The following is a 26,984-nucleotide window of genomic DNA, read 5'->3' as shown; positions in this document are numbered from 1 at the left end:
ACCCCGCATTCACTATATCCGCTCTCCCCGGACCCCGCATTCACTATATCCGCTCTCCCCGGACCCCGCATTCACTATGTCCGCTCTCCCCGGACCCCGCATTCACTATATCTGCCCCCCCGGACCCCGCATTCACTATATCTGCCCCCCCGGACCCCGCATTCACTATATCCGCTCTCCCCGGACCCCGCATTCACTATGTCCGCTCTCCCCGGACCCCGCATTCACTATATCCGCTCTCCCCGGACCCCGCATTCACTATATCCGCTCTCCCCGGACCCCGCATTCACTATATCCGCTCTCCCCGGACCCCGCATTCACTATATCCGCTCTCCCCGGACCCCGCATTCCCTATATCCGCTCTCCCCGGACCCCGCATTCCCTATATCCGCTCTCCCCGGACCCCGCATTCCCTATATCCGCATGCTTTCCTGCATCTACAGACTGATTGTACTGTGGGAGGTTTAGTAACACTTGAAGAATTCATTGAGGACGGGCAAATGCTTTTCACATTAATCAAAATAAAATTTTTTAAATAAACCCCATAAACTCCAAACTTTCTGCACTAAAAGATGTTGTGACATCAAAGTGAAGTGCAGAAATATGATGAAAAGGAAACGTCGGTAAAAAAATAATGGTTTTATGTGGCAAATAATGAATTAGTCGCAGCACTTGAAGGAATGTTCCTTCTCCCTCCGCCCTCGTGTGACAACCAATGTCACCAAGTATGTGCTGGAGTCAGATCTGCAGAGAAAAATAAATGGACAGAACCTCCTCGTAATCTGGGCTGATCTACAAGGTAGGCTTTGCTGGGACATCTTCACTATAAAGTACGAGAATCGCCATACAATGTGCCTGAAGCTGCTTGAGATGAAGCCCTCAGAATCCCAAGGAGCGATCCATTGGCAGATGTCTATAAAGAGACCCTTTCCTGTCCTTTTGGCTCCACCCACTTAGGAATCAACACAAAAGAACACTAAAACTGAGCATGTGCAGTGTGACATTTCAGTTCTGGGCAGATTCTGATGGATTGTGTCGGCCACAGAATGGCTTCTTGTTTTTCCGAGAGACTCCAGTGGAAAGATCTCTGCCCTAGGTTCCCAACTCCACCCATCCTTGGGGCAACTACAAGGAACGTTCGTTCTCAGTGTTGGATTTTTCATTGATGTTGCTTCATGGATAATGCCGTAAGTGAAGCGAATATATTTTAAGGAATGGCTAATAGTGAGGATCTATGGTGCGGAAATCTAATTTCCTGGAGTAACTGAAAGATATTAGAGCCTGAGAGGAGATTCACTTATATACCGAAAATATTTCCATTTGTATCTTTTTCAGTTTTGGGGAGAAGAAAGATTAGAATATCTGTCAGGTTTTATTGTTCTCTGTCTGCCCCCTTGGTCATGCCCATAGGTGGACCCATCTTTTACTCTCTACCCATAGACCCACTTATCCTCTGCTCATAGACCTGCCTTTGATTCCCCACCCATAGACCCACCTTTTATCCTCTGGTCATAGACCTGCCTTTGATTCCCCACCCGTAGACCCACCTTTTATCCTCTCCTCATAGACCTGCCTTTCATTCCCCACCCGTAGACCCACATTTTATCCTCTGCTCATGGACCTGCCTTTGATTCCCCACCCATAGACCCACCTTTTATCCTCTGCTTATAGACCTGCCTTTGATTCCCCACCCGTAGACCCACCTTTTATCCTCTCCTCATAGACCTGCCTTTCATTCCCCACCCGTAGACCCACATTTTATCCTCTGCTCATGGACCTGCCTTTGATTCCCCACCCATAGACCCACCTTTTATCCTCTGCTTATAGACCTGCCTTTGATTCCCCACCCGTAGACCCACATTTTATCCTCTGCTCATAGACCTGCCTTTGATTCCCCACCCGTAGACCCACCTTTTATCCTCTGCTCATAGACCTGCCTTTGATTCCCCACCCATAGACCCACGATTTCACTCATAGTCCAACCTATCACTCACAGCTCCTTGACCCACCATTCTTCCTCCACCCATACCTCACCTTTAATCTCCCAAGCAGATCCACCTTTCAACCACCACCCATAGACCCACCTTTAATCCTCCATTTATCCTCCGCAACCTTAACCCTGCCCCCCTCCACTCTGCAGCTGATCAACTCCACGACAGCATCCTCCCCCTATCCTGCCCCGACTTGGCTATGACTGCCTACAACAACGCGCTATCAACAGCCCTTGACTCACTAGCGCCTTTAACCACACGCAACATCAGACCCCGACTGCTCCAGCCCTGGCAGACTGATCACACCAAAACCCTCAAACGACACAGTCATGCCCTGGAGCGACTATGGCACAAAACCAAATCCCAACAAGCCTTCACCCGCTACAAATCTGCCTTCCACACCTACACCTCCTCCCTCCACGCAGCCAAACAAGCCTACCTACTGACCCTCATCAAGGCCCTCTCCTCCAATCCTCGCCGACTCTTCTCCACCTTCAACTCTCTACTCTCGCCACCCCCACCTCCACCCAGCACCTCACTCACTGCCCTTGAGATTGCCAATCACTTCAAAAACAAGATTGACACAATTCGCAAGGACATTGCCGCAACTCACACTCCCTCTCAACCCGTCCCCTCTCACACAGCTACCCCCTCATCCCCCCTCGACATAACCCGCAGGGACTTTGTCGCTGCTCAAACTCCCTCCAACCCCGTTCCCCCTCACTCAGCTACCCCCTCATCACTCCTCTCCCACAGCCCCACCACTGCTCTGACCTCCACTTCCACCCCACCCTACATTCCTCATACTGAAGCTCCCCCCAACACTCCGCACCTTTGACCTTACTACCATCGAGGAAGTCTCCAAGATCCTCTCTGATGCCCGCCTCACCACCTGCCTACTCGACCCTATCCCCTCACAACTCCTACGACCTCCCTCCCCCTCCATCCTACGCTCCCTCACCCACATCTTCAATCTCTCCCTCTCCTCCGGCACTTTCCCCTCCTCACTGAAGCATGCACACATCACCCCCATACTTAAAAAGCCCTCCCTGGACCCCAATGACCCGAACAACCTCAGACCCATCTCCCTGCTTCCATTTACATCTAAACTCCTCGAGCGCCTAGTCTACACCCGCCTATGCTCTCACCTCAACGACAACAACCTCCTCAATCCCCTACAGTCCAGCTTCCGTCCCCTACACTCCACCGAAACCGCCCTACACTCCACCGAAACTGCCTTACTCAAACTCTCCAACGACCTGCTAACCACCAAAGCTAATGGCCACTATCCAGTGCTCCTACTCCTTGACCTCTCCACGGCCTTCCACACAGTCGGCCACCCCCTCCTCCTCAAAAAAGTACACTCCCTTGGCCTCAGAGATTCGGCTCTCTCCTGGCTCTCATCCTACCTGTCACAACGCTCTTTCAGCTCACACCCCCTCACTCCCCCTCTCTATTGGGGTCCCTCAAGGCTCTGTCCTTGGGCCCCTTCTCTTCTCCATCTACACCTCCTCCCTTGGCCAACTCATACACTCTCACGGCTTCAACTACCACCTCTATGCCGACGACACACAAATCTATCTCTCAACCCCTCACCCCCTCGGTCTCCGCCCGAATCACACACCTACTGAGCGACATATCAGACTGGATGTCACTCCACTTCCTTACACTGAACCTCTCCAAAACCAAGTTTCTTGTCTTCCCCCCCAGCCCGGACCCCACCCCCCATTGACTTCTCCATCACGTCCAACAACGCCACCATCAAACCCGCCCTGCAGGCCAGAGTACCTGGTGTCATTCTGGACTCCAACCTATCCTTCCAGCCCCAAGTCCAATCTTTAAAAAACTCGTGCAGACTCCACCTCCGCAACATGCAGACTCCACCTCCGCAACATGCAGACTCCACCTCCGCAACATGCAGACTCCACCTCCGCAACATCGCCAAAATCCGCACGTTCCTAACCCCAGAAACCACTAAACAGCTCATCCACTCCGCAACATGCAGACTCCACCTCCGCAACATGCAGACTCCACCTCCGCAACATGCAGACTCCACCTCCGCAACATCGCCAAAATCCGCACGTTCCTAACCCCAGAAACCACTAAACAGCTCATCCACTCCCTCATCATATCACGGCTCGACTACTGCAACTCCCTCCTCACTGGCCTGCCTCGCCGCTGGCTATCCCCGCTTCAGTCCATCCTGAACACGGCTGCCAGACTCATTCACCTTTCCAACCGCTCCATCTCCGCCATCCCCCTCTGCCAATCCCTCCACTGGCTTCCGATTGCGCAACGGATCAAATTCAAAATCCTAACACTGACCTACAAAGCTGTCCACCATACTGCCCCGAACTACATCACCGACCTAATATCCAAGTACCACCCAACACGCACACTCCGCTCCTCACAAGACCTCCTTCTCTCTAGTTCCCTGGTCTCCTCCTTCCATGCCCGCCTCCAGGACTTCTCCAGGGTGTCACCTATCCTCTGGAACTCCCTGCCCCAACCCATCAGATTATCACCTACTCTCCTCTCCTTTAGGTGCACCCTGAAAACCCATCTCTTCATGGAAGCCTCCCCCACCCCCTGCTAACCTGCCGACCTCCTCCACTCTTCCTACCACTCCATCCCCCACAGCTATCTCCTTCTGTGCCACCGTCCCCTCCCTCCTAGATTGTAAGCTCGAAAGAGCAGGGCCCTCGATCCCCTCATGTATTGCATTGTATTGGTATTGTTCTGTCACATGTTCTGTCCCCCTTTGTAATGTACAGCGCTGAGCGAACTATCGGCGCTTTATAAATACTGTATAATAATAATAATAATTTATCCTCTGCTCATAGACCTGCCTTTGATTCCCCACCCATAGACCCACTGTTTCTATTCCACTCATAGTCAACCTTTCACTCACTGCTCATTGACCCACCTTTCATCCTCCACCCACAGACCCACCTTTAATCCTCCACTTTTTTGCCTTTGCCCTTAGACCTGCCTTTGACTCCCTGCTTATGAACTCACCCTTCATCCTCTACCCATAGACCCACCTTTTTCCCCTACCCTTAGATCTGCCTTTCATATCCCACCCATAGACTCACCTTTTATCTTCCATACATATCCCAACTTCTATCTTCCAACCAGATCCACCTTTCTTTCTCCACCCTTAGATCCACTTTTTCTGCCTTAGCCATAGACATACTTTTTATCCCCCCCCTTCCATAGACCCAGCTTTCATCTTCCACTCAGATCCACCTTTCTACCCTCACCCATAGTACCTCCTTTTCTCCCCTACCCATAGATCCACCCTTTATCCTCCCAGAAACCCACCTTACATCCCATACCCATATCTCACATTTAATCTCCCACCCAGATCCACCTTTCATCCCCCACTCATAGATCCAACTATCATCTGTCACCCATAGACCCACATTTAATCCTCTATATATAGACCCACTTTTTTTTCTTTGCTCATAGAGCTGCCTTTGATTCTCCACTCATGGACTCGCCCTTCATCCTCTACCCATAGACCCACATTTTTTCCCTACCCTTAGGCCTATCTTCCATATCTCACCCAGAGATCCACTTTTCATCTTCCCAGAAACCCACCTTTCATCCTCCACCTATAGACCCTCCTTTTCTTCCTGACCATAGACCCACCCTTCATCCTCCACCCACAGACCCACCCTTCATCCTCCACCCATATCTCACCTTTAATCTCCCACCCAGATCAACTTTCTACCCCCACCCATAGATCCACCATTTTCTCCCCCGCCCATAGGCCCACTCTTCAAATCCCACTCAAAGACCATCCTTTCATCCCCCACTTCTCAACACGTCTTTCATCTTCCACCCATATCTCACCTTTAATCTCCCATGCAGATCCACCTTTCATCCCCCACTCAAAGACCCACCTTTAATCCTTCACCCATAGACCCATCTTTTTACCTTTTACCCATAGATCTGCCTTTGATTCCCCACTCATGGTCTCACCCTTCATCCTCTACCTACACACCCAACCTTTCTACCTTTCATATCCCATCCATAGACCCATTTTTCCTCTTCCACTCAGAGCCACCTTTTCTTCCCTTCCCATAAACCCACCATTCCATGCCCATAGACCAGGGGTGGGCAAACTTATTGACTTGAGGGCCGCAATGGGTTCATATATTGGACCCGGGGGGCCGGACCAAGAGTAGATGAATGATGTGTATGTGTCATCCATAGTAAGTATAGTAATATTCCCCCATAGTAAGCATAGTAATTAATCCCCCATATAGTAATTCATCCCCCATAGTAATTCATCCCCCATATAGTAATTCATCCCCCATAGTAATTCATCCCCCATAGTAATTCATCCCCCATAGTAATTCATCCCCCATAGTAATTCATCCCCCATATAGTAATTCATCCCCCATAGTAATTCATCCCCCATAGTAATTCATCCCCCATATAGTAATTCATCCCCCATAGTAATTCACCCCCCATAGTAATTCATCCCCCATATAGTAATTCATCCCCCATATAGTAATTCATCCCCCATAGTAATTCATCCCCCATATAGTAATTCATCCCCCATAGTAATTCATCCCCCCTATAGTAATTCATCCCCCATATAGTAATTCATCCCCCATATAGTAATTCATCCCCCATATAGTAATTCATCCCCCATATAGTAATTCATCCCCCCTATAGTAATTCATTCCCCATATTAATTCATCCCCCATATTAAGTCCCCAAGTCCCCCCCGTGTCAATTTACTTACCTTTGCTCCGCGCGTTCCTCTCGCTGTGTTCCCGCTCCGTTCCGGTCTTCAGGGCGGACTGTGAGAGGAGCCTAGCTCCCCTCACGTTCGTCACGCTGCCCCGCCTACACACATCCTGACAGCCATCCTGACAGTATCACGCTCCACGGGCCGGATTAAAAGGTCCGCCGGGCCGTAGTTTGCCCATTGCTGCCACAGACCCACCTTTTCTCCTCCACCTATAGACCCGACTTTCACCTGCTATCCATAGACCCTTCTTTCATCCTCTGCAGACTCAACTTTCATCCTCCACCCATAGACCCGCCTTTTCTTCTCCACCCATAAACATGATTTTCCTTTACAACATCCTTTTGTTGCTTTATATTGGACTCCTCTGTCCATACATGACATGAAGTGTGGCTCTATCTGAGGTGTTGAGCAGACACTATATGAGTGCCACAAGTTATCAGTGATGTTAATAGGGGGATTATGTTTGGTAGTGGCATGGGGGTGTGGCCAAAATCATCCATGTGGTCAGAATAGGCCCTGCCCCTGAGGATCCAAGAGTTCTAGGTTTTACTATTTGTCCAGGTGGTCACTGTCACCGGAACAGAAGACCATGTAAAATCCAAAGAGGAATAGAGGGGAAACCTTTCAAGGTGGACACTTGTTCTGGTGATGACTGTCTAATGGGCTTTCCCTCACTTCAGAGAAATTTCCACTCAGTTCCTGTTGTGTCTTCCTGGGACAGGAAATGAAGAGAAGTCTCCCCAATGTATATGTAAAACAATACTGTAGGCTACAGCTATGCTGTATTATATTTACAGGAGGCAAGTATTTCTGGTGCCCCGGGATGTGACACCGTGCTGCTCTCTGAATACCACATAGAAGCGTAGAGCAGATTGTATGCCTAAAGGACATAAAAAAGACATATCCCCCAAATTGTATCCCATTAAACTCACTCTTACAAGGTCAGTGAGTCCAGAAACCGACGCTGCGGGTGCTGTGTAAACCCGCTAACACGGCCGCATTTCCCTATATACATCCAATGTAAAAACAGCAAATGGGAAGTGTTATAAATATTTCAGGCTTTCCGAGTTCTTTGGGGCAGAACTGTGAAGATGAGATCTGGCAGAATCATGTCAGATTAACTCACCGGACGCCAAAATCATTCATTTGTGATGTGCAGCAAATTCATTTTATATCCGACACAATCCAGAAAACACTTTCAGAAAAGCAGAAATGCATCTGCGTGGGGGGAGGGAGAGAGTTCTGTCTGAGCTCTGCTGTTCTCTGGGCCGGGAGAGAACCATCGGGAGGGAACCACTTCAGTCAATGGACCTCTAACCTGCAGGTCACATTGATACCGAGAGGAGAAGATAGAAGATATACAAACACTGAGCTGATACAATTGTTACCAATACATTATACCAACCTTACTACCCCAGAGGAACCCTTCAAACTATGTTCAGATCTCATGGAAAGCTCTGCTAAATCATTGGGGGTCAGTGGGAAGAATGTTCCTTACATTGGGGGTCAGTGGGAAGAATGTCCCTTACATTGGGGGTCAGTGGGAAGAATGTCCCTTACATTGGGGGTCAGTGGGAAGAATGTTCCTTACATTGGGGGTCAGTGGGAAGAATGTCCCTTACATTGGTGGTCAGTGGGAGGAATGTCCCTTACATTGGTGATCGGTGGGAAGAATGTCCCTTACATTGGGGGGTCAGTGGGAAGAATGTCCCTTACATTGGGGGGTCAGTGGGAAGAATGTCCCTTACATCGGTGGTCAGTGGGAAGAATGTCCCTTACATTGGGGGTCAGTGGGAAGAATGTCCCTTACATTGGGGGGTCAGTGGGAAGAATGTCCCTTACATTGGGGGTCAGTGGGAAGAATGTCCCTTACATTGGGGGTCAGTGGGAAGAATGTCCCTTACATTGGTGGTCAGTGGGAGGAATGTCCTTTACATTGGGGGTCAGTGGGAAGAATGTCCCTTACATTGGGGGTCAGTGGGAAGAATGTCCCTTACATTGGTGATCAGTGGGAAGAATGTCCCTTACATTGGTGATCAGTGGGAAGAATGTCCCTTACATTGGGGATCAGTGGGAAGAATGTCCCTTACATTGGGGATCAGTGGGAAGAATGCTCCTTACATTGGTGATCAGTGGGAAGAATGTCCCTTACATTGGGGGTCAGTGGGAAGAATGCCCCTTACATTGGGGGTCAGTGGGAAGAATGTCCCTTATATTGGGGATCAGTGGGAAGAATGTCCCTTACATTGATGGTCAGTGGGAAGAATGCCCCTTACATTGGGGGTCAGTGGGAAGAATGTCCCTTACATTGGGGATCAGTGGGAAGAATGTCCCTTACATTGGGGGGTCAGTGGGAAGAATGTCCCTTACATTGGGGGTCAGTGGGAAGAATGTCCCTTACATTGGGGGTCAGTGGGAAGAATGTCCCTTACATTGGGGGGTCAGTGGGAAGAATGTCCCTTACATTGGGGGGTCAGTGGGAAGAATGTCCCTTACATTGGGGGTCAGTGGGAAGAATGTCCCTTACATTGGGGATCAGTGGGAAGAATGTCCCTTACATTGGGGGGTCAGTGGGAAGAATGTTCCTTACATTGGGGGTCAGTGGGAAGAATGTCCCTTACATTGGGGGTCAGTGGGAAGAATGTCCCTTACATTGGGGGTCAGTGAGAAGAATGTCCCTTACATTGGGGGTCAGTGGGAAGAATGTTCCTTACATTGGGGGTCAGTGGGAAGAATGTCTCTTACATTGGGGGTCAGTGGGAAAAATGTCCCTTACATTGGGGGTCAGTGGGAAGAATGTCCCTTACATTGGTGATCAGTGGGAAGAATGTCCCTTACATTGGGGGTCAGTGGGAAGAATGTCCCTTACATTGGGGATCAGTGGGAAGAATGTCCCTTACATTGGTGATCAGTGGGAAGAATGTCCCTTACATTGGGGGTCAGTGGGAAGAATGTCCCTTACATTGGTGATCAGTGGGAAGAATGTTCCTTACATTGGGGGTCAGTGGGAAGAATGTCCCTTACATTGGTGGTCAGTGGGAAGAATGTTCCTTACATTGGGGGTCAGTGGGAAGAATGTCCCTTACATTGGTGGTCAGTGGGAAGAATGTCCCTTACATTGGGGGTCAGTAGGAAGAATGTTCCTTACATTGGGGGTCAGTGGGAAGAATGTCCCTTACATTGGTGGTCAGTGGGAAGAATGTTCCTTACATTGGGGGTCAGTGGGAAGAATGTCCCTTACATTGGGGGTCAGTGGGAAGAATGTCCCTTACATTGGTGGTCAGTGGGAAGAATGTCCCTTACATTGGGGGTCAGTGGGAAGAATGTCCCTTACATTGCTGATCAGTGGGAAGAATGTCCCTTACATTGGGGGTCAGTGGGAAGAATGTCCCTTACATTGGGGGTCAGTGGGAAGAATGTCCCTTACATTGGGGGTCGGTGGGAAGAATGTCCCTTACATTGGGGGTCAGTGGGAAGAATATCCCTTACATTGGGGGGTCAGTGGGAAGAATGTCCCTTACATTGGGGGGTCAGTGGGAAGAATGTCCCTTACATTGGTGGTCAGTGGGAAGAATGTCCCTTACATTGGGGATCAGTGGGAAGAATGTCCCTTACATTGGAGATCAGTGGGAAGAATGTCCCTTACATTGGTGGTCAGTGGGAAGAATGTCCCTTACATTGGTGGTCAGTGGGAAGAATGTCCCTTACATTGGGGATCAGTGGGAAGAATGTCCCTTACATTGGAGATCAGTGGGAAGAATGTCCCTTACATTGGTGGTCAGTGGGAAGAATGTCCCTTACATTGGGGGGTCAGTGGGAAGAATGTCCCTTACATTGGTGGTCAGTGGGAAGAATGTTCCTTACATTGGGGGTCAGTGGGAAGAATGTCCCTTACATTGGAGATCAGTGGGAAGAATGTCCCTTACATTGGTGGTCAGTGGGAAGAATGTCCCTTACATTGGTGGTCAGTGGGAAGAATGTCCCTTACATTGGGGGTCAGTGGGAAGAATGTCCCTTACATTGGAGGTCAGTGGGAAGAATGTCCCTTACATTGGTGGTCAGTGGGAAGAATGTCCCTTACATTGGGGGTCAGTGAGAAGAATGTCCCTTACATTGGGGGTCAGTGGGAAGAATGTCCCTTACATTGGGAGTCAGTGGGAAGAATGTCCCTTACATTGGGGGTCAGTGGGAAGAATGTCCCTTACATTGGGGGGTCAGTGGGAAGAATGTCCCTTACATTGGTTGTTAGTGGGAAGAATGTCCCTTACATTGGGGGTCAGTGGGAAGAATGTCCCTTACATTGGGGGTCAGTGGGAAGAATGTCCCTTACATTGGTGGCTAGTGGGAAGAATGTCCCTTACATTGGGGGTCAGTGGGAAGAATGTCCCTTACATTGGTGATCAGTGGGAAGAATGTCCCTTACATTGGTGATCAGTGGGAAGAATGTCCCTTACATTGGGGATCAGTGGGAAGAATGTCCCTTACATTGGGGATCAGTGGGAAGAATGCTCCTTACATTGGTGATCAGTGGGAAGAATGTCCCTTACATTGGGGGTCAGTGGGAAGAATGCCCCTTACATTGGGGGTCAGTGGGAAGAATGTCCCTTATATTGGGGATCAGTGGGAAGAATGTCCCTTACATTGGAGGTCAGTGAGAAGAATGTTCCTTACATTGGGGGTCAGTGGGAAGAATGTCCCTTACATTGGGGGTCAGTGAGAAGAATGTCCCTTACATTGGGGGTCAGTGGGAAGAATGTTCCTTACATTGGGGGTCAGTGGGAAGAATGTCTCTTACATTGGGGGTCAGTGGGAAAAATGTCCCTTACATTGGGGGTCAGTGGGAAGAATGTCCCTTACATTGGTGATCAGTGGGAAGAATGTCCCTTACATTGGGGGTCAGTGGGAAGAATGTCCCTTACATTGGGGATCAGTGGGAAGAATGTCCCTTACATTGGTGATCAGTGGGAAGAATGTCCCTTACATTGGGGGTCAGTGGGAAGAATGTCCCTTACATTGGTGATCAGTGGGAAGAATGTTCCTTACATTGGGGGTCAGTGGGAAGAATGTCCCTTACATTGGTGGTCAGTGGGAAGAATGTTCCTTACATTGGGGGTCAGTGGGAAGAATGTCCCTTACATTGGTGGTCAGTGGGAAGAATGTCCCTTACATTGGGGGTCAGTAGGAAGAATGTTCCTTACATTGGGGGTCAGTGGGAAGAATGTCCCTTACATTGGTGGTCAGTGGGAAGAATGTTCCTTACATTGGGGGTCAGTGGGAAGAATGTCCCTTACATTGGGGGTCAGTGGGAAGAATGTCCCTTACATTGGTGGTCAGTGGGAAGAATGTCCCTTACATTGGGGGTCAGTGGGAAGAATGTCCCTTACATTGCTGATCAGTGGGAAGAATGTCCCTTACATTGGGGGTCAGTGGGAAGAATGTCCCTTACATTGGGGGTCAGTGGGAAGAATGTCCCTTACATTGGGGGTCGGTGGGAAGAATGTCCCTTACATTGGGGGTCAGTGGGAAGAATATCCCTTACATTGGGGGGTCAGTGGGAAGAATGTCCCTTACATTGGGGGGTCAGTGGGAAGAATGTCCCTTACATTGGTGGTCAGTGGGAAGAATGTCCCTTACATTGGGGATCAGTGGGAAGAATGTCCCTTACATTGGAGATCAGTGGGAAGAATGTCCCTTACATTGGTGGTCAGTGGGAAGAATGTCCCTTACATTGGTGGTCAGTGGGAAGAATGTCCCTTACATTGGGGGTCAGTGGGAAGAATGTCCCTTACATTGGAGGTCAGTGGGAAGAATGTCCCTTACATTGGTGGTCAGTGGGAAGAATGTCCCTTACATTGGGGGTCAGTGAGAAGAATGTCCCTTACATTGGGGGTCAGTGGGAAGAATGTCCCTTACATTGGGAGTCAGTGGGAAGAATGTCCCTTACATTGGGGGTCAGTGGGAAGAATGTCCCTTACATTGGGGGGTCAGTGGGAAGAATGTCCCTTACATTGGTTGTTAGTGGGAAGAATGTCCCTTACATTGGGGGTCAGTGGGAAGAATGTCCCTTACATTGGGGGTCAGTGGGAAGAATGTCCCTTACATTGGTGGCTAGTGGGAAGAATGTCCCTTACATTGGGGGTCAGTGGGAAGAATGCCCCTTACATTGGGGGTCAGTGGGGAGAATGCCCCTTACATTGGGGGGTCAGTGGGAAGAATGTCCCTTACATTGGGGGTCAGTGGGAAGAATACCCCCCCCCCATGCTGGTGGCCAGTGGGAAGTATGTCCCTTACATTGGAGGTCAATGGAAAGAATGGTCCTTAAATTGGTGGTCAGTGGGAAGTATACCCCTTACATTGGTGGTCAGTGGGAAGAATGTCCCTTACATTGGGGGTCAGTGGGAAGGATGTCCCTTACGTTGGTGGTCAGTGGGAAGAATGTCCCTTACATTGGGGGTCAGTGGGAAGGATGTCCCTTACGTTGGTGGTCAGTGGGAAGAATGTCCCTTACATTGGTGGTCAGTGGGAAGAATGTCCCTTACGTTGGTGGGCAGGAAGTCAGAATACTCCCCTTACAGACAGCCGAAAAGATCAGTGGTGTCATTCCACCAAGTGACGTTAGACCTGAAATTATGGAGGCCCAATCAGATGGAAGGTCAACCATTCACAGTTCAAAGAACTGAGTTTGGCGGGTTGATAGGAGGAGGAACCTGAAGAGGAATCTTGGTTGAGAATGGCTGCATTATTCAGATACATTACATTTAGAATGATTGGGAAGGGGGGGGGGCATGAAGTGTCCATGTATAAAGCAAGTAAAAAGACGACTCCCGACCCTTCTCTCCTCAATTTATAGACAAGCAGAAGCCGAAATATGTTTCCTTTGCTGGAAATACCACTTCTCCGTGGTGCCTAGACGTTCAGTCATGTGAAATGCTGAAGCAGCCGTTTCTTGTGGTTTCTACAGCTATTTTTAAAGTGTAACCGTCATTTCCTTAACCCCATTAAACTGCCACTGAGATGGTTCTAGATGATGGCTGCCAATGCCAAGCTTGTGGATTTGCTTCCTAATAAAAGAGGACACCAGTGATCCCTCCAGTGAGTGGTGACTACACTTGGGTCTGTGAGCAGAGGTGGATCCTACAACCCCTGGCACCCAGGTTTGAAGTGGCATTGGGCAGAAGTGGCTCGGAGCAGAGAATTTATGCTGGGGCACCCAAATGACTATGTTCTCGTTGCAGATTTGTCCTTACTTCCTGTAAAATGATGTCAGCTAGACAGGAAATGAGGGCAAATCTCTTGGACGGACCAGGATAGTAGGAGCACAAAACCCCACAGAGGTCCTAATCCTTCTCCGTTCCATCCAAAGCAGAGAGAGCTTTTTTTTTGGACTTACACCGCAAATAATAATATCTGTCCAATGTAATAACTGCTTTATGTTACATGTAATGATTGTCGATTGTTTGAAATGTTTGTTTATATATGTTTTATATACAGTCAGGTCCATAAATATTGGGACATCAACACAATTCTAAATTTTTTGGCTCTATACACCACTACAATGGATTTGAAATGAAAGGAACAAGATGTGCTTTAACTGCAGACTGTCAGCTTTAATTTGAGGGTATTTACATCCAAATCAGGTGAACGGTGTAGGAATTACAACAGTTTGCATATGTGCCTCCCAATTGTTAAGGGACCAAAAGTAATGGGACAGAATAATAATCATAAATCAAACTTTCACTTTTTAATACTTGGTTACAAATCCTTTGCAGTCAGTTACAGCCTGAAGTGTGGAACGCATAGACATCACCAGACGCTGGGTGTCATCCCTGGTGATGCTCTGCCAGGCCTCTACTGCAACTATCTTCAGTTCCTGCTTGTTCTTGGGGCATTTTCCCTTCAGTTTTGTCTTCAGCAAGTGAACTGCTCAATCGGATTCAGGTCAGGTGATGGACTTGGCCATTGCAGAACATTCCACTTCTTTGGTTGCTTTTGCAGTCTGCTTTGGGTCATTGTCCATCTGCACTGTGAAGCGCCCAATGAGTTGTGAAGCATTTGGCTGAATATGAGCCGATAATATTCCCGAAACACTTCACAATTCATCCGGCTGCTTCTGTCAGCCGTCACATCATCAATAAATACAAGAGAAGCAGTTCCATTGGCAGCCATACATGCCCCCGCCATGACACTACCACCACCATGATCACTGATGAGGTGGTATGCTGAGGACCATGAGCAGTTCCTTCTCCATACTCTTCTCTTCCCATCACTCTGGTACAAGTTGATGTCGGTCTCATCTGTCCATAGGATGTTGTTCCAGAACTGTGAAGGCTTTTTTACATGTCGTTTGGCAAACTCTAATCTGGCCTTCCTGTGTTTGAGGCTCACCAATGGTTTCCATCTTGTGGTGAACCCTCTGTATTCACTCTGGTGAAGTCTTCTCCTGATTGGTGACTTTGACACACATACACCTACCTCCTGGAGAGTGTTCTTGATCTGGCCAACTGTTGTGAAGGGTGTTTTCTTCACCAGGGAAAGAATTCTTCGCTCATCCACCACAGTTGTTTTCCGTGGTCTTCCGGGTCTTTTGGTGTTGCTGAGCTCACCGGTGCGTTCCTTCTTTCTAAGAATGTTCCAAACAGTTGTTTTGGCCACGCCTAATGTTTTTGCTATCTCTCTGATGGGTTTGTTTTGTTTTTTCAGCCTAATGATGGCTTCACTGATAGTGACAGCTCTTTGGATCTCATCTTTAGAGTTGACAGCAACAGATTCCAAATGCAAATAGCACACTTGAAATGAACTCTGGACCTTTTATCTGCTCATTGTAATTGGGATAATGAGGGAATAACACACACCTGGCCAGGGAACAGCTGAGAAGCCAATTGTCCCATTACTTTTGGGCCCTTAACAAGTGGGAGGCACATATGCAAACTGTTGTCATTCCTACACCGTTCACCTGTTTTGGATGTCAATACCCTCAAATTAAAGCTGACAGTCTGCAGTTAATGCACATCTTGTTCCTTTCATTTCAAATCCATTGTGGTGTATAGAGCCAAAAATGTTACAATTGTGTCCATGTCCCAATATTTATGGACCTGACTGTATATATATAATTTATTTTTATTATTATTTAATATGATGTTAGAATATATGTGAAGATAAATGAAACATTGACCTAAAATGTGATTTCCGTCAGATGTTGGATCTGGATAATCTTTGATTATGATCTCTCAGAAATGCAGCTTTGTGTGTTTTGCTCCTGTATTACCTTTTTGTACATTGGAGGTGAATTGTTGGCATCACAGCATATAACAGGATGGATTTTCCTCCTCTCCATACAGGTGACCTGAGGCCCGTGTCCATGCCCACTGACTACAGCTGGATAGGAGACCCCAAAGAGCCCAACATGTACAAGAGAGGGAGCCGAGGTGAGCCGAATGTGGGTTCTGTGTGCGTCCCGTGGTCTGTGTGCGTTCTGTTCTTCATACTCTATTGTTAATATTTAGGATACATTGATATATTGAGCGGTCATTAAAAATCACAAGACTGAACCAATGGACATCCATTTTTGCTTGTAAATGGTTAAAAGCCAATAATAGAACACAGACCTGACAGACTCGTCAGCTTTGCCTTTGCGTCTTCTTCCCAATACTGAGCAAATTGATGGCACCGCTTGCTGATTTTTTTGCTGAACGAACACCAATATTAAAAGTTTTTGGACTCTCACTTCAGTAGTCTGATGCCCTTTTTTGGACTTTGGTTTCCCAACTTCAGGCCCCCCAATTTAAGAGGCACCCTGTTTGTCTTTTAGAGCATCCTCTCTGAAGCCATTGCCCCCAATAATTTGTTGTATCATCAATACAGTGACTCAATTACACATGCACTATATGGCCACCATTTTGTGGACACCTGACCATGACTCTCTTATGACCTTGATGGACATCCAATTCCAAAACCATGATTCCCTCCCCCCATTGCCATTGATATGGAGTTGCCCCCTTTGTGGTTATACCATCCTCCACTTAATGAAAGACAAGATTTTGGAGGGTGTCTGTGGGAATTTGTGCCCATTTGTGAGGTCAGGTACTGATAATGGATGAGAAGACTTGGCTCGCCATCATCATTCCAAATAATTCCAAAGGTGTTCAGTAGGGTTGAGCTGAAGGCTCTGTTCAGGACATTTGTGTTCTTCCACACCAAACTGGTCAACCCATGTCTTTATGGAGCAGGTAAAACTGGTCAAAGTATATCTTTATGGAGCTGATCTACACAGGTCAACCCATGTCTTTATGGAGCTGGTCCAAACTGGCCAACCCATGTTTTTATGGAGCAGGTTCAAACTGGTGAAACCATGTCTTTATGGAGCCAGTCCAAACTGATCAACCCATGTCTTTATGGAGCTGGTCCAAAGTGGTCAACCCATGTCTTTATGGAGCCGGTTCAAACTGGTCAAACCATGTCTTTATGGAGCCGGTCCAAACTGATCAACCTATGTCTTTATGGAGCTGATCCACATAGGCAACCCATGTCTTTATGGAGCTGATCCACATAGGCAACCCATGTCTTTATGGAGCTGGTTCAAACTGGTCAACCCATGTCTTTATGGAGCTGATCCACATAGGCAACCCATGTCTTTATGGAGCTGGTTCAAACTGGTCAACCCATGTCTTTATGGAGCTGATCCACATAGGCAACCCATGTCTTTATGGAGCTGGTCCAAACTGGCAAACCCATGTCTTTATGGAGCTTATCCACACAGGTCAACCCATGTCTTTATGGAGCTGGTCCAAACTGGAAAACCCATGTCTTTATGGAGCTTATCCACACAGGTCAACCCATGTCTTTATGGAGCTGGTCCACACTGGCAAACCCATGTCTTTATGGAGCTGATGCACACTGGTCAGAATCCATGTCTTCAAGGAGCTGGCTTTGTACACAGGGATACAGTCATGCTGGACTTTCTCAAACTGTTACCACAAGGTTGGAAGAAAACAATTGTCTACAATGTCTTTGTATATTGTAATATTTACTGTACTTATCACTGGAAACATCTGAACTCCATCATTTGGTGGAGGGGGGGGGGGGTTCACATACGTCTGGCCATATGGTGTATGGAGCCACTCTATGCCGCCAGAACAAGACATTGGAGACATACAAGGGTGACTTTACTAAAGGCAAACAAACTATGCACTTTGCAAATGCAGTTGCAGTAATCTTCCTTAATAAAAGTAATGTAGTGAAGTTTCACTTTGTAAGGAATAACCAATCAAGTGAAAGGAAAATGAAAAAAACTAAAGCATTTTTGATGGAAGATGGATATCCGCAGAACTTCCTCATCTTCTAAGCTCTGGGGAAACTGAGAGCGACTACATTTGCACTTACATTTCCTCTTGGTAAATTCCAGAAGAAAAGTAAATTCTAAATGTGAAATTGCAGGAGCACGTGTGAGGGTATAGGATTTAGTTCATTGGAAGCCAGAACTCAACCTATCAAAGTGTGAGGAATCCCAACCCTATGAACCCCGAACCCCTGAGTAACTACAGTGTTGCATATTCACCCCCCCCCCATCCCCCCACCTCACAAAGCAACGCAGGCCATTGTGTACTAACCTGTCGGCGTCCAGACTTGATCACTTTGACCCAGGGGCGGACTGATCATTCGAGCACTCGGGCACCGCCCGAGGGCCCGGGGTCAGTAGGGGGCCCCATGAAATGCCCCTGGTACCTTTTTATAGGCTTTTTTGGGTGTGCTTTGAGTGTGGGCAAGGACACAGGGGCCCCATGATCCCCTATTGCCCGGGGCCCCATGAGTTGTCAGTCCGCCCCTGCTTTGACCACACATGATCTCTGGCTGTCGGGAGGATTTTAGTTGTCAGATATCATTAGAGCCTATTTTCAGTCACACCTTTAAACTCATCTCTCTCTTTCTCATGATTGTCGCAAAAACACATTAAAAAATATAGATTTCAGAGAGAAAATAGAGCACTTGTGCTTTATTGTGAGCGGTAGATGGAGTGTTCCTTTAATTTGGAGCCATTATGGAGCTCTGCAGCGTGGGACGCACCATTAGGAGTCACACTTGTACTATTAGCAGCTCAGTCACTCGTACAGATTCTTCTCTCAGCATAATGTGAGATTGAGGTTGTCTGAGGACTCCACCGAATAAACGTGTCTTACATCAGAGTCATTGGAGCAGAGTGTACGGAGCGCAGTCACCGATCCACAATCGGGACATTGTCAGCGTCTGTCTGACTACCCCTCTGAGCTCACACTCTATGGCAGCCATCCTCAACCTGAGTTCACTGGAAGCCTGGGGTTCCTTCAGAAGTGTCTAGGGGTTCCTTGAACTGTGGCGGGTTGGTTCTCCATTCGTTGGTGCATGTATAGTGTGGAGCCAGTGCCATGTGGCAGAACCAGAGGCGTGATCTTTTGGTTATCTGTAGGGGTGGCATTCTGAGCGCTCCTGTACTTGGCCATCCTTCATACTGACCACCTATGTCAGGGGCCATTCTTCATACTGACTACCAATGTCAGGGGCCATTCTTCATACTGACTACCAATGTCAGGGGCCATTCTTCATACTGACTACCAATGTCAGGGGCCATTCTTCATACTGACTACCAATGTCAGGGGGCATTCTTCATACTGACTACCAATGTCAGGGGGCATTCTTCATACTGACTACCAATGTCAGGGGCCATTCTTCATACTGACTACCAATGTCATGGGTCATTCTTCATACTGACTACCAATGTCAGGGGTCATTCTTCATACTGACTACCAATGTCAGGGGCCATTCTTCATACTGACTACCAATGTCAGGGGCCATTCTTCATACTGACTACCAATGTCAGGGGCCATTCTTCATACTGACCAGCAATGGAGGGAGGTCATTCTTCATACTGACTACCAATGTCAGGGGACATTCTTCATACTGACTACCAATGTCAGGGGCCATTCTTCATACTGACTACCAATGTCAGGGGCCATTCTTCATACTGACCAGCAATGGAGGGAGGTCATTCTTCATACTGACTACCAATGTCAGGGGCCATTCTTCATACTGACTACCAATGTCAGGGGGCATTCTTCATACTGACCAGCAATGGAGGGAGGTCATTCTTCATACTGACTACCAATGTCAGGGGGCATTCTTCATACTGACTACCAATGTCAGGGGACATTCTTCATACTAACTACCAATGTCAGGGGGCATTCTTCATACTGACTACCAATGTCAGGGGGCATTCTTCATACTGACTACCAATGTCAGGGGGCATTCTTCATACTGACTACCAATGTCAGGGGCCATTCTTCATACTAATTACCAATGTCAGGGGGCATTCTTCATACTGACTACCAATGTCAGGGGGCATTCTTCATACTGACTACCCGAGTAAGGAGGCATTCTTCCTAATGACCACCACTGCAACGGGGGTCATTCTTCATACTGACTACCAATGTCAGGGGTCATTCTTCATACTGACTACCAATGTCAGGGGCCATTCTTCATACTGACTACCAATGTCAGGGGCCATTCTTCATACTAACTACCAATTTCAGGGGTCATTCTTCATACTGACTACCAATGTCAGGGGCCATTCTTCATACTGACTACCAATGTCAGGGGCCATTCTTCATACTGACTACCAATGTCGGGGGGCATTCTTCATACTGACCAGCAATGGAGGGAGGTCATTCTTCATACTGACCAGCAATGTCAGGGGCCATTCTTCATACTGACTACCAATGTCAGGGGCCATTCTTCATACTAACTACCAATTTCAGGGGTCATTCTTCATACTGACTACCAATGTCAGGGGCCATTCTTCATACTGACTACCAATGTCAGGGGGCATTCTTCATACTGACTACCAATGTCAGGGGCCATTCTTCATACTGACCAGCAGTGGAGGGAGGTCATTCTTCGTAATGACTACCAATGTCAGGGGTCATTCTTCGTAATGACTACCAATGTCAGGGGCCATTCTTCATACTGACCAGCAGTGGAGGGAGGTCATTCTTCGTAATGACTACCAATGTCAGGGGGCATTCTTCATACTGACTACCCAAATAAGGGGGCATTCTTCCTAATGACCACCACTGCAATGGGGGACATTCTTCATACTGATTACCAATTTAAGGGGGAATTCTTCCCAATGACCACCTCTGTCAGGGGGTCAATCATCATACTGACTACCAAAGTAAGGGGGAGCATTCTTCCCACTGACCACCAATGTGGCATTTTTCCCATTCATTCCAGATTAATTGGTTTTAGTAGGGGTTCCCTGAGACCTGACAGTTGGGGGGATCCTCTGGAGATCGCAGGTTGAGAAAGCTGCCCTGTGGGGTGTCATCTGCCTCCCCTGAGCCCCCTGTGTTCTGGAGTCTAGAAGTACTATACTGTAACTGGACTGATTATTGATCACACCCCCAACCTATCATAACCAATTTCTACAATATATGGACTCTAAAGGTATCTATTGATCAGAGTGATCTAAATAATTGATGATGATTCCCCCCCTTCACCCTCCAGAGGATTTACCCCCCTTCACCCTCCAGAGGATTTACCCCCCCCCCCCCCCCCTTTCCTGACTAGTCCATTTTTTGCGTTATGGCGCTACGTTACTTTAACTGACGATTGCGCGGTCATGCAATGCTGCACCCAAATTAAACATATGTCCTTTTTTCCCCACAAATAGAGCTTTCTTTCAGTGGTCTTTGATCACCTCTGCGTTTTTTTATTTTTTGTGCTATAATCAAAAAAAGAACGAACATTTTGAAAAAAATATATATATATTTTTTACTTTTTGCTATTAAACATGCCAAATAAAAGAATTTTAAAAATCAAATTTTCATCATAAATTTACACCAAAATGTCTCCCGCTCCGTGTCTTTGCTACAAAAAATCCCGATACGTGGAAATTAATTGGTTTACGTGAAAGTTATAGCGTCTACAAATGGCGGGATAGATACTGGGATTTTTTTTTCTAGTAATGGCGGCGATCAGCGACTTATATCGGGACTGCGGCGGGCATTCTGACACTGGAGGGGGAAGCTGACTTGGTGTCACTGACATCCCCAGTGACACCAATACAGAGATCAGTGATAATAAAAAGCACCGACATTGTACTAATGGCACTGGGCAGGAAGGGGGTAACATCTGGGGAGATCAAAGGGTTAACTGTGTGCTGTGTTACTAGGGAGACATGTTGTGCAGAGGGATACAAAGCAGCATGTCCTTGCTGGCAGGAGAGTTACCATCGGGGGTGATCAAAGGGTTCCCTGTGTGCTGTTTCACTGTAAACTGTGTCTGTGCTTTACACTGTAAGCACACTACTATGCAGAGCCATACAAAGCAGTGTGCAGGAGCTGACGGGGAGAGAACTATTGTTTATATACAGTTCTCTCCCCCATCGGTAATACTCGGCGATCACCGGGTGCCGGAGAATAAGTGATTGACAGCCAAGGCCGCGAACGGCGACGCGGGTAGGGTTCCTACCTGGAACTGCAAAATCACATATATATATAAATACGTGATTTTGCGCAACCGTGCCACTCTCTAGCAGTGTTTCTGCAATAGGGCGGGCGGGAAGCGGTTACAAAAATTATCAACAGATTAGTAAATGACTAAAATCAATATATACTGTATATTCGCTGCACCAATGATGGCCTCCGAGAATAGGGCATTGATCAGTGTGCGCACACAATGGGCATTCAACTGTAGAGAGATCCAGACTATTGCACCCAGAAAATTCCAAAGGAGGAGGGAAGGAAGGGAAGAAGGAAGGAAGGAGGGAAGGAGGGGAAGAAGGAAGGAAGGAGGGAAGGAGGGGAAGAAGGAAGGAGGGAAGGAGGAAAAGAAGAAAGGGAGGAGGGAAGGAAGGAGGGAAGCAAGGAGGGAAGGAGGGGAAGAAGGAAGGAAGGAGGGAAGGAGGGGAAGAAGGAAGGAGGGAAGGAGGGGAAGAAGGAAGGAGGGAAGGAGGGGAAGAAGGAAGGAGGGGAAGAAGGAAGGAGGAAAAGAAGAAAGGGAGGAGGGAAGGAAGGAGGGAAGGAAGGAGGGAAGGAAGGAGGGAAAGAGGGGAAGAAGGAAGGAAGGAGGGAAGGAGGGGAAGAAGGAAGGAGGGAAGGAGGAAAAGAAGAAAGGGAGGAGGGAAGGAAGGAGGGAAAGAGGGGAAGAAGGAAGGAAGGAGGGAAGGAGGGGAAGAAGGAAGGAGGGAAGGAGGGAAGGAGGAAAAGAAGGAAGGAGGGGAAGAAGGAAGGAAGGAGGGAAGGAGGGGAAGAAGGAAGGAGGGGAAGAAGGAAGGAAGGAAGGAAGGAGGGGAAGAATGAAGGAAGGAGGGGAAGAACGAAGGAGGGAAGGAAGGAAGGAAGGAGGGAAGGAAGGAGGGAAGGAAGGAGGGAAGGAGGGGAAGAAGGAAGGAGGGGAAGAAGGAAGGAGGAAAAGAAGGAAGGAGGGGAAGAAGGAAGGAAGGAGGGAAGGAGGGGAAGAAGGAAGGAGGGGAAGAAGGAAGGAAGGAAGGAGGGGAAGAATGAAGGAAGGAGGGGAAGAATGAAGGAGGGAAGGAAGGAAGGAAGGAGGGAAGGAAGGAAGGAAGGAAGGAGAGAAAGAAGGAAGGAGGGAAGGAAGGAAGGAGAGAAAGAAGGAAGGAGGGAAGGAAGGAGAGAAAGAAGGAAGGAGGGAAGGAAGGAGAGAAAGAAGGAAGGAGGTAAATACGAAAAGAAGGGAGAGAAAGAAAGAAGAAGGGGAGACTCAAGGCTGGCGGGGTGTGTGGGCGGGGCAGACACAGGAGAGGGCGGGTGGAGGAGGGGCAGAACCAACTTCCTCTCTCCTCCCCCGTTTGTGGTGGGCAGGGAACTGTCAGCGCTGGGGATGGAATATGCTGACAGATCCCTCGCAGCGCTGCAGGAGATGGATAGGAGGGGTGGCCGAGTGGCGCATAGATGAACTGAGAAATGCACGGCCTTGTTCCTCTATGTGCCACCCGGCCGCCCCTCCTATCCAGGCAGCCCCGGCCCACCTATGCCCTATGCACTGCCCTATGGCCCCTTACATCAAGGAGCCTGGTGGGCCCCTCCTACAGCTATGCTCTCTCTCCCTGTGCAGGAGGACTAGTATTGTCTCCGCCCCCTCCTGTATTTTTTGCAGGCAGTCTTTAGTGGGTGGAGCCTGTTGAGCCCCTCCCACGGCTATACTCTCTCTCCATGTGCAGGACTGGTCTTGTCTCCGCCCCCTCCTGTATTTTCTGCAGGCAGTCTTTAGTGGGTGGAGCCTGTTGAGCCCCTCCCACGGCTATACTCTCTCTCCATGTGCAGGACTGGTCTTGTCTCCGCCCCCTCCTGTATTTTTTTTTGCAGCCAGTCAGTAGTGGGTGGAGCCTGCTGATCCCCCCCTCCCCCACAGGCTATGGTGATGTCACTGTTCCTTTTACAAGGCAGTATCTGGGTTTGCAGAGGCATTTGGTGGTCACGGGGGGGATTTACATCCTCTGTGTCTATGGAGGAATGGATATGAGTTGTCATTGCTGTGCCCGGAGTTCAGCTTTAAGTTTTGCCTTCAGCACAGTTGCAGTGTTTGCTGCGCAGGGCCATGCGGGGTCTGGCTGTTACTGGCCCTGCAGTTGTACCTGTGGCCCCCATTATCAGGGTATTGTTCTAGTGATGGGATAACGATGAAGGACATTTTATTGTTTAATGCGTTCATGCGCCATTTGCTGTTTCCTGCCCCTCCCCCCCCCCATCCTGTTTCAGTTGCACTCTCAGTGTTTGTATCATTTGTATATTATCAGCTTTCTATGTGCTGCATCTATAGCACAGACCACCGGGCATGCTGGGATGTATAGTTCCTCGGTAGGCATGGGGTTATATTATGTTCCAAACCCCCCTCCCCCCACCCACCACCACCCCCCTCTGCACTCAGAAGGACCTGGAAGGACATGCTGAGACTTGTGGTCCCCCAGCAGGGTGTTCCGGGGTCCCCGGTGGGCATTCTACATTTCCAATTGCCGGATCTGACATTTTGGGAACATTTTGATTCTTGCTCTGTGTATAGAGGATTGTGTCTCTGGAATGTGCGCTCCAAGCCCCCCGCAGAACATTGCATACCGATCGATCGCATTGCCTCCGGGACCCAGCTGACCCACACAGCGATGGTGACCGAACCGCGACAGAAGGAGGAATAGTTCGCTCTGCGTCCCACCAACCATTGCCATCAGGTCCCCTGACCTCGTCTTACTTTTTTTTTTCGCTGATCCTCCTGTAGCCTCTTTGCAGCCACTTCCCGGCTACATGCATTGCATTTCTCAGGGTGGGTGTCATGATGGTGACCGCAGTGGAACAACGGCCACTTGTAGCTTCCATCAAAAAACCCGTGTGAGGGGGTGACAACGCAGAAGTGCAGCTGGGAGACAGGGACGGAGCGTTGTCACCCTGTAACAGGAAGTGCCTGGACGAGGACCTTCGTGGCGGGATCACCGGGGATCCTCTTATTCCTGGTAAGTTCCGTATTTCCTGTGGTTTAGGTTTATTCGAAAAGCGGGTTTTCGGTGATGTGGGCCAAAAGGGAACTAAAAGAACCGTCACAAGTATCTTCCTCGTAAAGTTTATTAAATTTTTTTTTTTTTTTGCTACAGCTGTAGTCACATTCCTGTAATGAGGAACGTTCCGTGTCCTGTCTGTGGAAGGTCCCTGTACAAATCTTCTCTCCAGTGATGTCCAGTCTTCTTCCCAGTGCTGGACTTCCAGCACTGAGAGGGTTAATAGGTTCGGGTTTAACAATGAAGTACATTGATGAAGGACCTGACGAGTGCCCGCCCCCTTTCTGTCCTCTCCTCCAATGACAAAAGCCTTTGCACTGTTGTCAAAGAATGAAATGCGTTCTGTGATTGGGGGAGGGGATTCTGTCATTTATACACCCCCCCAGTCACTGGTCATGATGCATTTTGTGAGAACAATGCAAGGGCTTTTGTGAGTGGAGGAGGGGGGAATGTAGACCTGAAGCTGCTGACCCAAGTTCAGCACTGTGAAGAGGACTGGGCACCACTGCAGAGAAGATTAATACAGAGTGGTGGGGTGTTCTTCAATACTGGTAAGGCTTGGTGCACATCTATGCTTGCTTGGAACGCGTGCAAAATTGTGCAATTTCACTGCACAAACAGAAATGCGCTGCTCTTTAGCAGTCATGCAGCGTGCCGAACCACATGGTGCTACAGTTGCAGTTATACAAACTGTGCGGTGAAATCAGAGGAAGCCATTCCAGTCCAGGAGAGGAGCCGATACACCTGTGCAAGACTGAAGGGGAGGAGCCGATACACCTGTGCAAGACTGAAGGGGAGGAGCCGATACACCTGTGCAAGACTGAAGGGGAGGAGCCGATACACCTGTGCAAGGCTGAAGGGGAGGAGCCGATACACCTGTGCAAGACTGAAGGGGAGGAGCCGTACACCTGTGCAAGACTGAAGGGGAGGAGCCGATACACCTGTGCAAGACTGAAGGGGAGGAGCCGTACACCTGTGCAAGACTGAAGGGGAGGAGCCGGTACACCTGTGCAAGACTGAAGGGGAGGAGCCGATACACCTGTGCAAGGCTGAAGGGGAGGAGCCGATACACCTGTGCAAGACTGAAGGGGAGGGGCCGATACACCTGTGCATGACTGAAGGGGAGGAGCCGTACACCTGTGCAAGACTGAAGGGGAGGAGCCGATACACCTGTGCAAGACTGAAGGGGAGAAGCCGTACACCTGTGCAAGACTGAAGGGGAGGAGCCGTACACCTGTGCAAGACTGAAGGGGAGGAGCAGTACACCTGTGCAAGACTGAAGGGGAGGAGCCAGTACACCTGTGCAAGACTGAAGGGGAGGAGCAGTACACCTGTGCAAGACTGAAGGGGAGGAGCTGTACACCTGTGCAAGACTGAAGGGGAGGAGCAGTACACCTGTGCAAGACTGAAGGGGAGGAGCAGTACACCTGTGCAAGACTGAAGGGGAGGAGCCGTACACCTGTGCAAGACTGAAGGGGAGGAGCCGGTACACCTGTGCAAGACTGAAAGGGGAGGAGCCGGTACACCTGTGCAAGACTGAATGGGAGGAGCTGGTGCACCTGTGCAAGACTAAAGGGGAGGAGCCGGTACACCTGTGCAAGACTGGAGGGGAGGAGCCACAGAGTGTAAAGTTGTATGAAAGTCACGTCCAAGTTGTACTGCAAAGTCCCGCTGGAAATCACATAACTTTGCA

The 26,984-nt window shown here is 48.7% G+C and overlaps 1 protein-coding gene across 1 annotated transcript in view; it reads left to right on the top strand.

Annotated features, from left to right (window-relative positions):
• Positions 1–26,984, top strand: part of LOC149443918 (connector enhancer of kinase suppressor of ras 2-like) — a 181,954-nt gene that overhangs the window by 34,028 nt on the left and 120,942 nt on the right. Inside the window, 1 exon segment of the mRNA XM_089655138.1 lies at positions 16,098–16,182. Coding sequence (XP_089511264.1) covers positions 16,098–16,182 — 85 coding nt within the window.

Source organism: Staurois parvus, unplaced genomic scaffold, assembly GCF_062004578.1.
Source record: "Staurois parvus isolate SC_StPar_1 unplaced genomic scaffold, SC_StPar_1.0 ptg000826l, whole genome shotgun sequence".
NCBI lineage: Eukaryota > Metazoa > Chordata > Amphibia > Anura > Ranidae > Staurois > Staurois parvus.
Note: the sequence above shows the minus strand (reverse complement) of the source record. Positions and strands in the feature narration are given on the sequence as shown.